This window comes from Hirundo rustica, chromosome 3, assembly GCF_015227805.2.
Source record: "Hirundo rustica isolate bHirRus1 chromosome 3, bHirRus1.pri.v3, whole genome shotgun sequence".
Taxonomy (NCBI): domain Eukaryota; kingdom Metazoa; phylum Chordata; class Aves; order Passeriformes; family Hirundinidae; genus Hirundo; species Hirundo rustica.
The window spans coordinates 69,981,739-69,994,110 of NC_053452.1; the positions used below are offsets into that span (position 1 = coordinate 69,981,739).

The following is a 12,372-nucleotide window of genomic DNA, read 5'->3' on the forward strand; positions in this document are numbered from 1 at the left end:
GAAACTTTGCAGAAGCTGTCTTTCCCAGCAATCACTTCTAAAAGGCCCATCCTCCAGCTGGACTGGAGTTTCATGCATTATGCTAAAATTTTAATTTGCTCTTCTTCTCAACAGGGTTTGCTCACACACGTATCTTTGCAGGCAATTCCTGGGGAAGGAATTGATTCATAATGCACTTGTTAAAATGAAGAAGTGAGACTGTTTAAGTGAGACTGTCTCACTGATTCTCCTTCTAACCCTGATAAGATTTGTCATTGTCCCTGAGATTTCCTGAGATCGTTCTCTACCATTGTTCTCTTATTCTCTATCTTTAGAAAGATAGAGAATAAGATAGAGAATAAGAGAACAATGGTAGAGAATGTTGTGTTTTCAACAGGCAGACTTACATTCGTAAGAAATTGAAGGGCAGGAGGGTGGGGAGAAAGCACGAGAAATTAAATTGTTTGTTAAAACACAAAAGGAAAATTAAAATACTGAGTTAAACTGGTGAACAGTTCTTTATCTGGAACACTCCTAGCATGCCCACAAACTGGGGCTTATCAGCTTTCTAAGGAAGAGAATATTTCATACAGCACTTACAGTTACAGCTCAGTGATGACAAGAAGAGTGGCTGGATTCAAGTATTTGAGCTTTTTGCTGAAACTACACAATGAGAGAAGAACAACAAATGAAACTCTGATGCTAAAGCCAAGAGAGACCTTGTGTTTTCTATTCTGCTCAGGTAGACCTCTTTTATCTGAGTATGCACTGTTCAAGCTTTTAGGAAAGCTTTGATTTCTCAAGCACTAAACTTCAAGAGAGAGTTTTAAAATGCATTTTTGCACTTTATATTTCTGAAGTCAACCTGCCTTCGAGATTTCATCTATAACCGTACACAAACTTACTTATATTTTAATAGAACCCTCACATGCCATTATTAATTGACTAGGTGCTGATAGCTTAAAACAACATTTGTGCTAAGAATTTTGTCAAATAATGCCTCTGCATTTAATGTACTTCAGTTATGTCTAAAATCTCTCTTCCCTGAGCAGCAACATTACTTTTGTTCTCCATATGAAAGTTACCATTTCACAGAGGAGCAAAGCGATGTATAGGCAACCCTTTGACAGCCCAAGTGACTTTCTGCTGATGAACTCCACATGATGCTCATGAATGGAGCCGGATACATGTCTCTTAAGTTGATGCCAGTCATGATTGGTGCAGTTACATTCTCCCTTTCCTTCTTTACACAAGCACCAGGACTTGTCCGATCCATTCGTGAGCCGCCTAAGTGGGGTGGAAACAGGAAAAGTGTGTGGTTGTCAGAAACATTCACTTCCAGAGCCAACTTGCTTCCCAGTGACAAACACCTGAGGCTGCCCCGTGTTGGCTGTAAGCTGATTAAAAGATAGGATGGTATCAACAAATGTGTCCAGATCTGTTAGGAAACTGCTCCAGACAGGGTTTTTTTGAGTTAGTTCCCATCTGTGCAAGGCCCTGTTTTGACTTGGTTTATGACAAAGGTGTGACCCTCCTTTTACAGGAAAGGCAGGTAGGACTGCCTTTCTTACACCCTTCCAAGAGGGACTTACATTTACTGCATTTTAAAACAACCATGGAATTGCTTTAACCTAATTCAGAAGGACAGTTTTCCTAAAAAATAGAGAACAGCAATGTTTAAATGGCAGGAATCATGCACCTCACCTGCCGGTGCATCTGTGCTTGGAGCCACACTGAAATCCCTCTTCTCCAGATGGATCATTGCTCCCTCCCTTATCTTTCTACAAGCCGCTCCTCCATCTTGCTGCCAGCAGGTCAGGTTGCTTGGCTGCTGGCACGCTCCACTTCTGCCAGTGCTCCTCTCTGACCTGCTCCCCCAGCAGCAGCCAGCTCTGGCTCTGCTCCAGGCTGTGAAGGAGAGGTCAGAGACGAGTAGTGCAGCCTGCTGCCGAGGAGAGGACACCAGAAGGAGCTCGGTGCAGCAGGCCTCTCCCTTGCCAGCAGACAAGGCAGGGACACTGGAAGCACAGCACTGCTCACAGGAGACAAGATTCACAGCCCCTCTTCTCTACCTGGCAAAGAAAGAGGCAATAGTCGTGTATCCAAGTCCGGCATATCCCATCTGGGAATAGATTCATTACTCCCTGAGCTGCAAATTGGTTGCCATCGCCTGGTCCCTGTTCCCGCAGAGCTTGCCTCCTGTCATTGACCCTGCTCCCCACCTGTGCTCCTGCTTCAGAAAATCCCACCAACCACTGCTCCCTGCTCATGCCTCAGCAAGGGTTAGTGTTGTGACCAAAGCCCTTCCGAGCACTTCATGGTTCTCCATAGTGTGTCCCAATTGCAAAACAAATGCAGGGTATCCTGTGCTCCCACTGAGATGAGCAGGACACCTGTCCCCTGCACTGGCTCTCAGCTCACGGAAATCCATTCCTTCATACATGAAACCAAGGATGTGTCTTGAAAATCAACAGGATGGTGTCACTACCCAGGAGAGAGGCTAGCAGGCAAAGTATAATCTTAAAAAGGAGTTACTCGTAAGCACAAGGTGTTGCAGCCAAATTAGGGCATCGCCACTGATGTTTCACGCAGGCTTCTGACACCTTTCAAAAATTCAGGACCAACATGATTTAACTGGTCACTGACAGCCACACCACTGGTTGCTAATCATAGTAAAACTTCCCAGAGCAGGTCTATTTTTGCAGCATTCTTGCTGCTTGTCTATTGATCCAGATGTCCCTGGAGTCAATCTCGCCAGAGTTAGTTATCTGTACTGCCAGATGATACTGCGGGGAGAAGGGGGGAATTCAAAGACGTGTCAAAGAAGCTAGGATTTCGGTGGTATCTTGGCTGTCCAAAATGCTTTTTCCTTCACAGACGGCTCTAACCTTACAAGAAGCAAAGTCCTTACTTCCAGGGCCAGGCTGTCCTTGTTGGACTTCAACAAAAACAGTCCCTAAGTCTCCAAGTAAAATCTCACTACCTCTCGACATCACAATGTATAATCTGAGCTAACACGTACCCTAACAAGTTAGCACACTTCCACGCTATGGACGGGCTGGTACAATAGCTAGGGCGGGGGTTGTGTCCTCTCTCGGGCCCGCCGACACGCACCTGACACGCAGGGGCGCGGCCGCACGCTCGTACCGGGCACTGTCCCCGCCGAGGCGCGGAGCATCCCTCGGGCCGCCTGCGGGCCAGCACCGCTGCGTCCCGCGGCCCCCGCCGGGCCGGGACAGGGGCATCCCGGCCCCTCCCCGGCCGGCCCCGCTCGGGGCGGGGTCTCCCGAGTTTCGGCGGCGGCGGCCGCGGGGCCCGGCCCGCCGGCGGCATGAGCCCTGCGGCGGGGCGGGGGGGCGGCAGCGCCGGGCAGGGCAGCCCCCGACGCCATGCCCAAGGAGCGGCCGCTCTGGCGGGGCGCCGCTTTCCGCCTCTGCCTGCTCTCCGCCGCGCTCTTCCTCTGCCTGCAGCTGGGCATGAGGCGGTCCTGGTGTCCCGAGGAGAAGTCCCGAGACCCGGCGGCGGCGCGGGCGCCCGCCCCGTCCCGCGGCGCGGAGCAGCGCCCGGGCGCGGTGGCGGCGGCGGTGGCGGGGGGTGGCCGTCGCAGGGTCACCTACGTGCGGAGCGGGCGGCGGGGCGGCGCCGAGCCCGCCTGCTGCGCCCCGCAGCCCCCGGGCAGCCGCCGCAGGAAGGTAGGGCGGGCTCGGCGGGACCGGCCGCCGTGTCGCGACAGGCGACCCCGGCTCCCTGCGAGGGGCTGAGGGTGAGCGGGCACCCGGGGAGGAGCTGGGGCTGGCACCTGAGAAGAGGCGGCCGGGAGGGCGGCGGTGAAGCGAGGCGGTGCGGGGTGATGTCGACTTCTTGGGAAGTGGTCGAGCGACTTTTTGAGCAGCGCTGCTCGGCTTCAGGGAAGCGGGAGCGTGCTGGAGCGGGGCTTGACAAGGCGAGAGCTCGATCTGAGAAGGTGACAGTGACCCCGAGTCAAGGTGGGCTCCGCAGGCTGACAGTCCCCAACAGGATTAAACTTAGGCAAAGACCGCGGCCCTTGGCGTTCTTGGCACCCGAGCGCCACTGCATCCGCAGAAAGCCATCAAGCAATGGCTCTAAGACCTGGTCTGCGTGAGAATTAGTGAGTGAGTGAGTGAATGAGCTGGTAAGCCTGTGATCAGGTTCCTACGTGGCAATGGCCGTAAAGTCTTTTGGGGAAGTGAGGACTGTCATTAGGATCTGGAGTTCAGCAAGAGTGAGGAGTACCAGTGCTGCCTTCATCCCCCGGTCAGCTCCGTGTGTGGCCAGTAGCGAGACGTTGCCTTCTTCAATGATCTCTGTGTCATCCTTGGTTTTGGCAGATGCCACGCTCACAGGAACGACAACGACTTAGAGATTCAGATAATTATTCTGTGGACTTTTCTTTGCAGTGTTTCAGGGGGAGAAGAGCCAGCTTTGAGGGCAGTGAAGGAGTAATTTGTCATGTACTTTGGGGTCCTGCTGGTTCAGAACTGGTGTTCCGTGCAGACATGTGCAGGTTCTTAAAGAAGCTGGAATGATCATGAGGAGGAGCACGTGGAATTTTGCTAGACATGAGACCACCTTTGTGGTCAAAGTAAATAACTACCTCTGATCTTTGCCCCAGCAAGAATAAAATCAGTTTTCTGTGGAATGGCTAAAGCTTGTCCTTACTGCCTTGTTGAAAGGACTACTTGCTGACACGCAAACCACCATCTGACCAGATGTCCTGTGATCTCTCACAGATCATGCATGTGGTCCCAACTTCATATCTGCTGCTTTCTTTGTCTGTTCCACTCCAGTAATGAATTTTTTATTTCACAAGGAGATGGACAATGAACTCATGTATAGATTGACTTCTCGGTTTGGCTCATCTTCTGTGGGAAACTGTGATGTAAAAAATAAATTGCTACTTTCTCCCTCTGGCTTCCTGAAAGGTTTAGAAGAAATTAGATAATCCTTCACCACACTTCCTTCACCACTGGCAGAGATGAGGACAACATTGCCACATATTTTTTCAGAATAATGACTATGTGGTGTTCTTTAGTGCTGTGATATTGATAGCACTTTGAGGTACCTAGGTCTTGCAGCATCAGTTTTTGTGACTTGTTGTTGATGCTCTGTTACTTGGCATTATCCTAAAACACAGCTTTTAAGTGATTCTAATTATGAAAGAATTTCAGCATTGGGGGGGGGGGGAAGCCTGTATTTCTTGAAAATATGCTAAGAATGGCGTCAAAAAACAAGAGGTGGAAGTAAAACACATCCTAATTTAGTTAATGGTTTTTGAGGAAATCCTAGTGGGGAAGTAGAGGCTGCTCATTTTACCTGAGAATTGGAAGCACCTTGCGGTGTTGGAGAGCTTGAGGCTCTTGAAAGCCCAAGTGTGTTTTGGTGCACCTCCAGGTGAAGTGTGTTAAAGAAACATCACTGCTGTGGTTTGTGGTGTTGGGCATGTTGCTGCTGAAGGTTGCATTTGAATCCCTCTAGTTAAGTCAAGGGAAAAATATTAGTCTATATAATAGAGGGTGGAGTTGTTGCCAGTTTAGGTTTGAGACCATCAAGTGCCTTCTGTGTTCAGCTATTTGACTTGAACCTGTTGTTTCAGGCTAAGAAAAAGCTACTTAAAGATAGGGGTTTCGGGATAGCTGGACTGAACTTTGAAATAGGGCTGTTAAATAAAAATATAGGGGGGGATGTAATGGTAAAATAAAGTGAAAGTGGACTGAGGTCTGTCCTTTTTCTATGAGAAGAATCACAATAGCAAAAAAAAAAAAAAATTATTTGTAATTTTTTTTTTAATCAGGAAATATGATATTTCACATCAGACTACTGTATGATATTTCACATCAGACTACTGTATGACAAGATGGGGCATTTGCCAAAAAAGGCTGCTTAAATTGGTGGCCCACGGCTGCTACAAGCAGCTCTGGAGAAAGGTGTCAGGGTACAATGCCTGCCAGTGTTCTGTACTGCTGAGTGTAAATGCTGCCTGGAGGAGAGGGATAGGCTCCTTGCACAGATCTGTGCTATATTGGGTTGGGATTGCTTTTTGCTGTGGCTTTTATGTGTTTTCAGTGTCTTCTGTCTGACCATAAATTATTGTCAGTCCGTTCTTAAAGTCTGCAGAGGCTTTCAGGTGCAGGAGTTTTTTTCTCTCCTGCTGTTTCTAGGGATGGTGTTGGATTGTGTTGGGGATGTGTGAGCCAGCAGGATGGCAGCAAGGAAAAATCAGTGAGGCCAGACTTTGCTCTGTTTTCCTAGTGCCTCTAGGTTATAACTCTGCTCACACTTACATCACTGAATTAATGCAGAAGACTGATGAAGAGAGTATTTCCATAGATGAAGTGGAATATCCTACTTTGTGGTTCTATTGAAAAAAAAAAAAAACAAAAAAATGCAGAAGCACACAAGGAAATTATTTTGTGTCTGCTTTGAATTACTTTAAAGTTTCCTGAAGCAGGGTTGTGTTATTTATTTCCCAAGCACAACTGCAGTCATCAACCAGCACCAACACCACCAAAAGGAGAAAAATAAAGCACAAGATGGGAAAGATGAAGACTTGTCCATAAATGGTCCCTAAGTCTGCAGGAAACTGCCTGCGCTTTTCCTGACCACTGTTGAGGCTCCATCAGCAGAGACCATGGCTGTGCAGCAGACGGGAGGGTTTGACCACCAAGGTTCCAAGTGTCTGCCTTGATATGCATACATAAAAACTACTAACTGAAAGCAGCAGGGAATAGAGAAATTCAGCTATGTGACATCTCTGGGAGCTGCTGGAACTGCCTGTTGTGGTGCTTTAGGGAGCTGTGCTGCTCCCAGCTGGTTTGCTCCTGGTTGAGCCTACCAAAAAGCAGATGCTGCTGCTCTTGGTGACAAATACCAAGACAGACTTGGCATTGACAGCGTATGATGTTCATGTGAAGAGTCAGAAGAGTTTTGTTGTGCTGCAAGAGTATTGCAAATGGAAGCTCATAATCCCACTTATATTTGGTGGAAGTTCATAATCCCACTTAAAGCTGCATTGTTGCTAATAAAATTATGTTTCTAAACTGTGATTCTAAGTTCTGGTTGTGTTAAGCACTGACCTGATAACATATGCAGATAAAAACTCTAGCTACACGGAAACACACAGATTCTGCCAGGTGTACCTGCTCCTGCAATAGGTATTAGCAGGGTGTGCACCCATAGAGGGCTGCGGACATGTGAGATGTGTTTTGAAAGGTTATTCCAGGGTGCCGTGGCAAAAGAAAAAAAAACAAAAAACATTGCATTTGGAGTTGGGAGTAACAGCAAATTCCTATCACAATAATTGCAATAACAAGGTTATGTTGGCTCTTGTGCACTGAATTTGGGAGGAGCCTCTGAGAAGCCTCAGCCTCAGTCTGGCTGAGAAAAGCTGGAATTCCTTGCCTTCTGGGCAGATTTATTTCCATTGAGGTGCGGAGTGTGGTATGCTGCCAAACTTAACCTGATGTTATTTTGGATGCTCTTTCATGTCATAACTAGGAATATAAAAGTATTTACCTTCAGTGATTAAAAACAAAGAATAAGATTTTGCTGCTGGGCCCATGTGTACTTTGCTTGGGATTATAAAGTATTTTGAAGCATGATGTATTATTGCCTAAAACCAAAAATTCCTTTGAGATTATATTTTTTTAGGTATTACTTTCACTTGCATACATTAGTCTTTTGATTCATTATAAATGCAGACTAATTGCTGTTTCTTGTTGGATTGAAGGCTGTGGTTTTCTTTAAACAGGAACTATTTCCAAGAGGTTACTTCTTCTCTGCAGTGATGACTGATGACAGTGTCATCTTTAATTGTCAGCTAATTATTTTGGAGTGGTATCTTTGAAATTATGTGGAATAACACATGTTTGGCACTGAGAAATACAGCGGGCTCATAATAACCTCATTTGATTTAGCATTACACTATTGCTAAGGTTTTACTTAAATTTACCTTTGGGTTTTAACTTTAGAATGACAGTGCCATTTACATTTATGTCAGTGATATGTAGGGCTTATGCCAAGAGTCCTTTTTAATTCTTCTAGAAATTTGGGTTAAAAAATGTATCCAATGTTTTCATTGCCTAATTGCATGCACTGTGTTTTCAAGCTTGGCTTGAACATCTTTAAAAGTATAGTAAGTTTTGGGTACTGTTTTTATAGGAAGTTACTCTGACTCTTCATGGGGAAGAGCCAAAATTCTTGGAGAAACCTTGGTTATTCTGAAGTTAAATTGGTCCATCTGTCTTTCTGAAGTTAAATTGATCCATCTGTCTTTCCACATCCCATGGTGTAATGGCTTGTCTGTTTTGGATTTAACTTTTATAAGTTTATTAATTCTGTGTGCTTGGAGCAATGATTGAACATTACACCAGAGTTTGACACGACAGGGCTTTGGGAGCTGTGCCATCAGGGAGTCCCATCAGGCTGCGTTGGCAGGTTTGGCTGAGCCAAACCAAAGGAGCCACGTGCGTTAAAGAGACCTCTCGGATCTCCAAAGATTATTCCAGCCTCTCCACCTGTGTCCCAGCGTGATGAGCTTTACAGCGTGCAGTGCTGTTCCCTAAGTGCTGTGTTGAGGAGTGAACAACATCCTGGCTTTGATGGATGCGGGTGGCACGTGGGATGCTGCTGCAGAGGAGTGCAAAGCTGAAGAGCTGGATATTGGTTATTCCTTGGAGTGTGCTACTTCTGGGCAACTCCTTTAATAACAGGTAGACAAACTGAAAAGAGTTTCATTCAGAAGAAAAAGGTGTTAAGAGGTGCAGGAGGGCAAGCCTGCAGGGAAAGCCTGAAGTACTGGTACTTGTTTTGAATAGGGAAAAGTAGGTTTTGAGGGAATGTGCCAAGACTCTTCAAACTAAAAAAAAATAATTTTTTTGAAGGACATAATGACCGATTGTTCCCTAGGTCCACTGGAAGTAGGATGAGAAGTAACTGGCTTCATTTTCAGGCAAGCTATTAGGAAAATCTTTTAACTCCGCAGTCGGTAAGGAATGGAAAGACTCCTTAGAAAAATGTGATCTGTGGGTATCCACACAGGGAAGGTCTAGGAATGTTTTTCATTGTGCTTCAGGGCAACCTCCTGAGGTCCCTCTGGCTACATTTACCTGCTCTGCAATTAGAGAAGCAATCTGGCAGCTACAATGTGATTAGCCAAACTGGAATTTAGCCGGAACAATGATCTAACATCAATGGAATAAAAAAAAGTAACGGGGTCTTTTTAGACTATAATAAGCAATCTTTGCCCTGGCTTAATACCTCACTAGAGAGACAGACCCCACCATAATTGTTCTGTGTGATGAATTAGTGGACCCCAAAGGAAGGGACAGTAGTTGACAACATTTTTCCCTCCAGCACTTGGAGGTCTCTTAGCAAATATAAACCAACCCAAAGTTGCTTATCTGCTAAGATTAGCTCAAGACAGAAGCTTGTGGCTTCAATCTGTTGGTACCTGGGGAGCAGCCTTGGTCTTTTTTTGCTCAAATATTCAGGCTAATAGCACAGGCTGAGCAAGGTTATTGTCTTTGGAAAAAAAGAATAAACTTCTGTTGAAAGCAATTTTCATCAGCTGATAATCAAATCTGGGGAGCATCAGCCAGTTCTGCCTGTAAACAGGGGCAGCTGAGGTACCAGAAAGTACCCTAACACAAGAATCCTCCAAGTAGTCAAGCAATGGCAATACTGGGCTTTAATTGTATTTTAACTGCAGATGAAATGTGTTTAGAGTATACCATAAAGAGGAAATGATAATGTTTTTTCTGACAGTGATGTCACTTACAAGCTTGTGAGGTAGATGATTACTAAGAATAACCTTGATTCTTGCACACTTTTTATTACCTGAAATAGTTCTTCCTTCATGAATTTTTGAGAAGCAGATGGGGAACATTATTCTTCAGAAAGTCATTACAGTGTTATGAGACTTCATATCCAATAGCATCGATTTCATTCAAAATCTTTCAGATACCTGCTTAAGGCTTTCTTTTGGTGATGTCACTTACAAGCTTGTGAGGTAGATGATTACTAAGAATAACCTTGATTCTTGCACACTTTTTATTACCTGAAATAGTTCTTCCTTCATGAATTTTTGAGAAGCAGATGGGGAACATTATTCTTCAGAAAGTCATTACAGTGTTATGAGACTTCATATCCAATAGCATCGATTTCATTCAAAATCTTTCAGATACCTGCTTAAGGCTTTCTTTTGGCATATAAAGACAAGAGAAGTTTTTCTAGGTAGCTGTGACACAGAAAAAAAGTCAATCTGGGTGTTTAAGCCTTTTCTTCTTAGGGACCCAAGGATCCAGGTGATAGTTTATTCTGCAGATGCCTTGCTCTGTGGTGGCCATCACAGTTTTGCCAACATTTCCTCGAACCCAGAGAGATTGTTCGCAGGCCTTGTACAAAATGTGAATCCTTTATGACTGCTGTAGCAGATCAGAAAAAAAAAAAATCATTCCTGTTTGCTGTCTTCAGCTCAAACTATTCCATGGGTCTGCTCTGGAGGCCAAGTGACCTGAACTGCCCAGTAGCAGCGGCACAGTTAGTGCCAAAAATGATCTTTTGTCATGTTTTGTTTTGAAATAAGAAGTGAGGACAGTTTTGAGGACACACAACTTTCCTTGCTCAAGCAGCTCTCAAGGTGGACAGTCTTTCTACATTATTTTCTACAATTTTCTTGTGTGTAGAAGGAAGAGTCCAGAAAGAGGGATTTGGACTGGTAAAATTCTGCTGAAATTGTAGCTCTAGGGTTTTTATGTTAAATCTCCAACCGTTATCTGCCTTCTTACGAGACAAATGTTTAACTTCATTGCTAGTAAGGTTTTCATCCCAGTTAGTTCAGTCAGTTCACATCAACATTTACTCAGCCAGCTGGGCAGTTAACAGAGACACTCAGGGGCTGCACAGTAGGCGCCAGCATGCCAGATATCTCTCTCATGCCACTTTCCCTGAGCTCTGGCCACAGTTCAGACCAAGATGCAGCTGGGGGATCTTTGATGTGAGCCCAGAACAAAATCCCAGTGGCCCCTAACAAGGGGTGCAGTATTGAAATCCTGCAGTGAAGGACAAAACCCCCTTACAGCTGCCTTGCAGACTCGTGCAGACAGCTTGACGAGTGCATCATCACTTCCTACAAAGCAGATGTAGAATTTGGAGATTTAGGTAGCATTAGGGAGAGATCTCCAGCCTTTGCTCAAGCTGGCTGGTTTGGTTGTGGTAGATCAGGCTGGCCTGCAGCAATGGCTGCCACTCGTGGTGCAAATTAGATAAAAGATTTGACATATAAGTGAGAAAGTTTGTGTGAACCACCACTAATCTTTGATGGCATCCACAGCACAGCCCACTCTTATCACTTGTTCTAATATTAACTTTGAGCTGAGTTTGTCTTGGATCGCTGTTCAGTGCTCCGGAGCTGTGTGCAGTGAGTCATTTAATCAACTTGAGTGCTTTTGTAGCGAGAAGATATGGACCAAGATACTTTTGTGCATGATGAAATGTTGTCCAGTGCCCTTCTGCATTCGTGAGTCTGAGATCAAATCACCTGCAGTTCAGTGGAACAACTAAAAGTGGGGGGAAAAGGTCTGATTCAATTTTTTTCTTTAAGTTGTGATATGTAGCATATGTATCATGCAATCTGTATGCATACACTCACCCTAATGCTGGGTTTTTTAGTGTTTTTGCCCACAAAAGTGACAGGGTGACACGCTGCCCTGTCTGGGTTAGCCAGCCTCTCAGGGTAATAGAAACCATGTGCACAAAGGGACTGATGCCCAGAGTAACAGATGAAAGCCATGATTTTGAACTCTCTCTCATGGCAACAGCTGGGGCAATTTCAGCAGGAGACGGCAGGGATGTTCACAGCCGTTTATGCTAATTGGAGGGGCTTGGATTTTCATGACATGTTGTTTCCCCTTCTGATCTTCTCTTCCATCTTCAGTAGCCTTGCTTTTGAATGTGTCACCGAGCTCAGGGCCCCCCAGTAAAGGCTCTGGCTGCAAATGCTCAAGAACTGCACTGTCAGAGCAGTGGTTGGGGAAAAGCACAAGCCTTGGATGTGGTTCTGGAGGAAACCCCTTGGTGATAATTTTGCTCTCTTACTGATTTTTTGCAATATTTAAAAATTAGTGCTGTAATTTATGTCCACTCTGACACATGTATGAATAAACTAAATAAACCTTTCCTTGTGTCTTTCTGTAATGATATATGTAGTAGTTCCAGCAGCTGTTAGAAGACAGAAATCTTGCTTCTCACCAAAGCCTTCTCCATTTGCTTTGCAGACTGGAACAAAATGGCTTTGCAGAGTTCTTCGAAAGTTGGAACAGAATTATTCTGGTTTTGCTAATCCCAAATCTTGGCTACATGTGAGAAACATCGTTC

At 45.3% G+C, this 12,372-nt stretch overlaps 1 protein-coding gene across 1 annotated transcript in view; it reads left to right on the forward strand.

Moving 5' to 3' along the window:
• Positions 1 to 3,368: 3,368 nt before the first annotated feature.
• The window catches only part of METTL24 (methyltransferase like 24), a 47,466-nt gene continuing 38,462 nt past the window's right edge, over positions 3,369 to 12,372 (forward strand). Inside the window, exon 1 of the mRNA XM_040060592.1 lies at positions 3,369 to 3,671. Within this exon, the coding sequence (XP_039916526.1) occupies positions 3,369 to 3,671 (303 nt within the window). The remainder of the gene's footprint in view (positions 3,672 to 12,372) is intronic.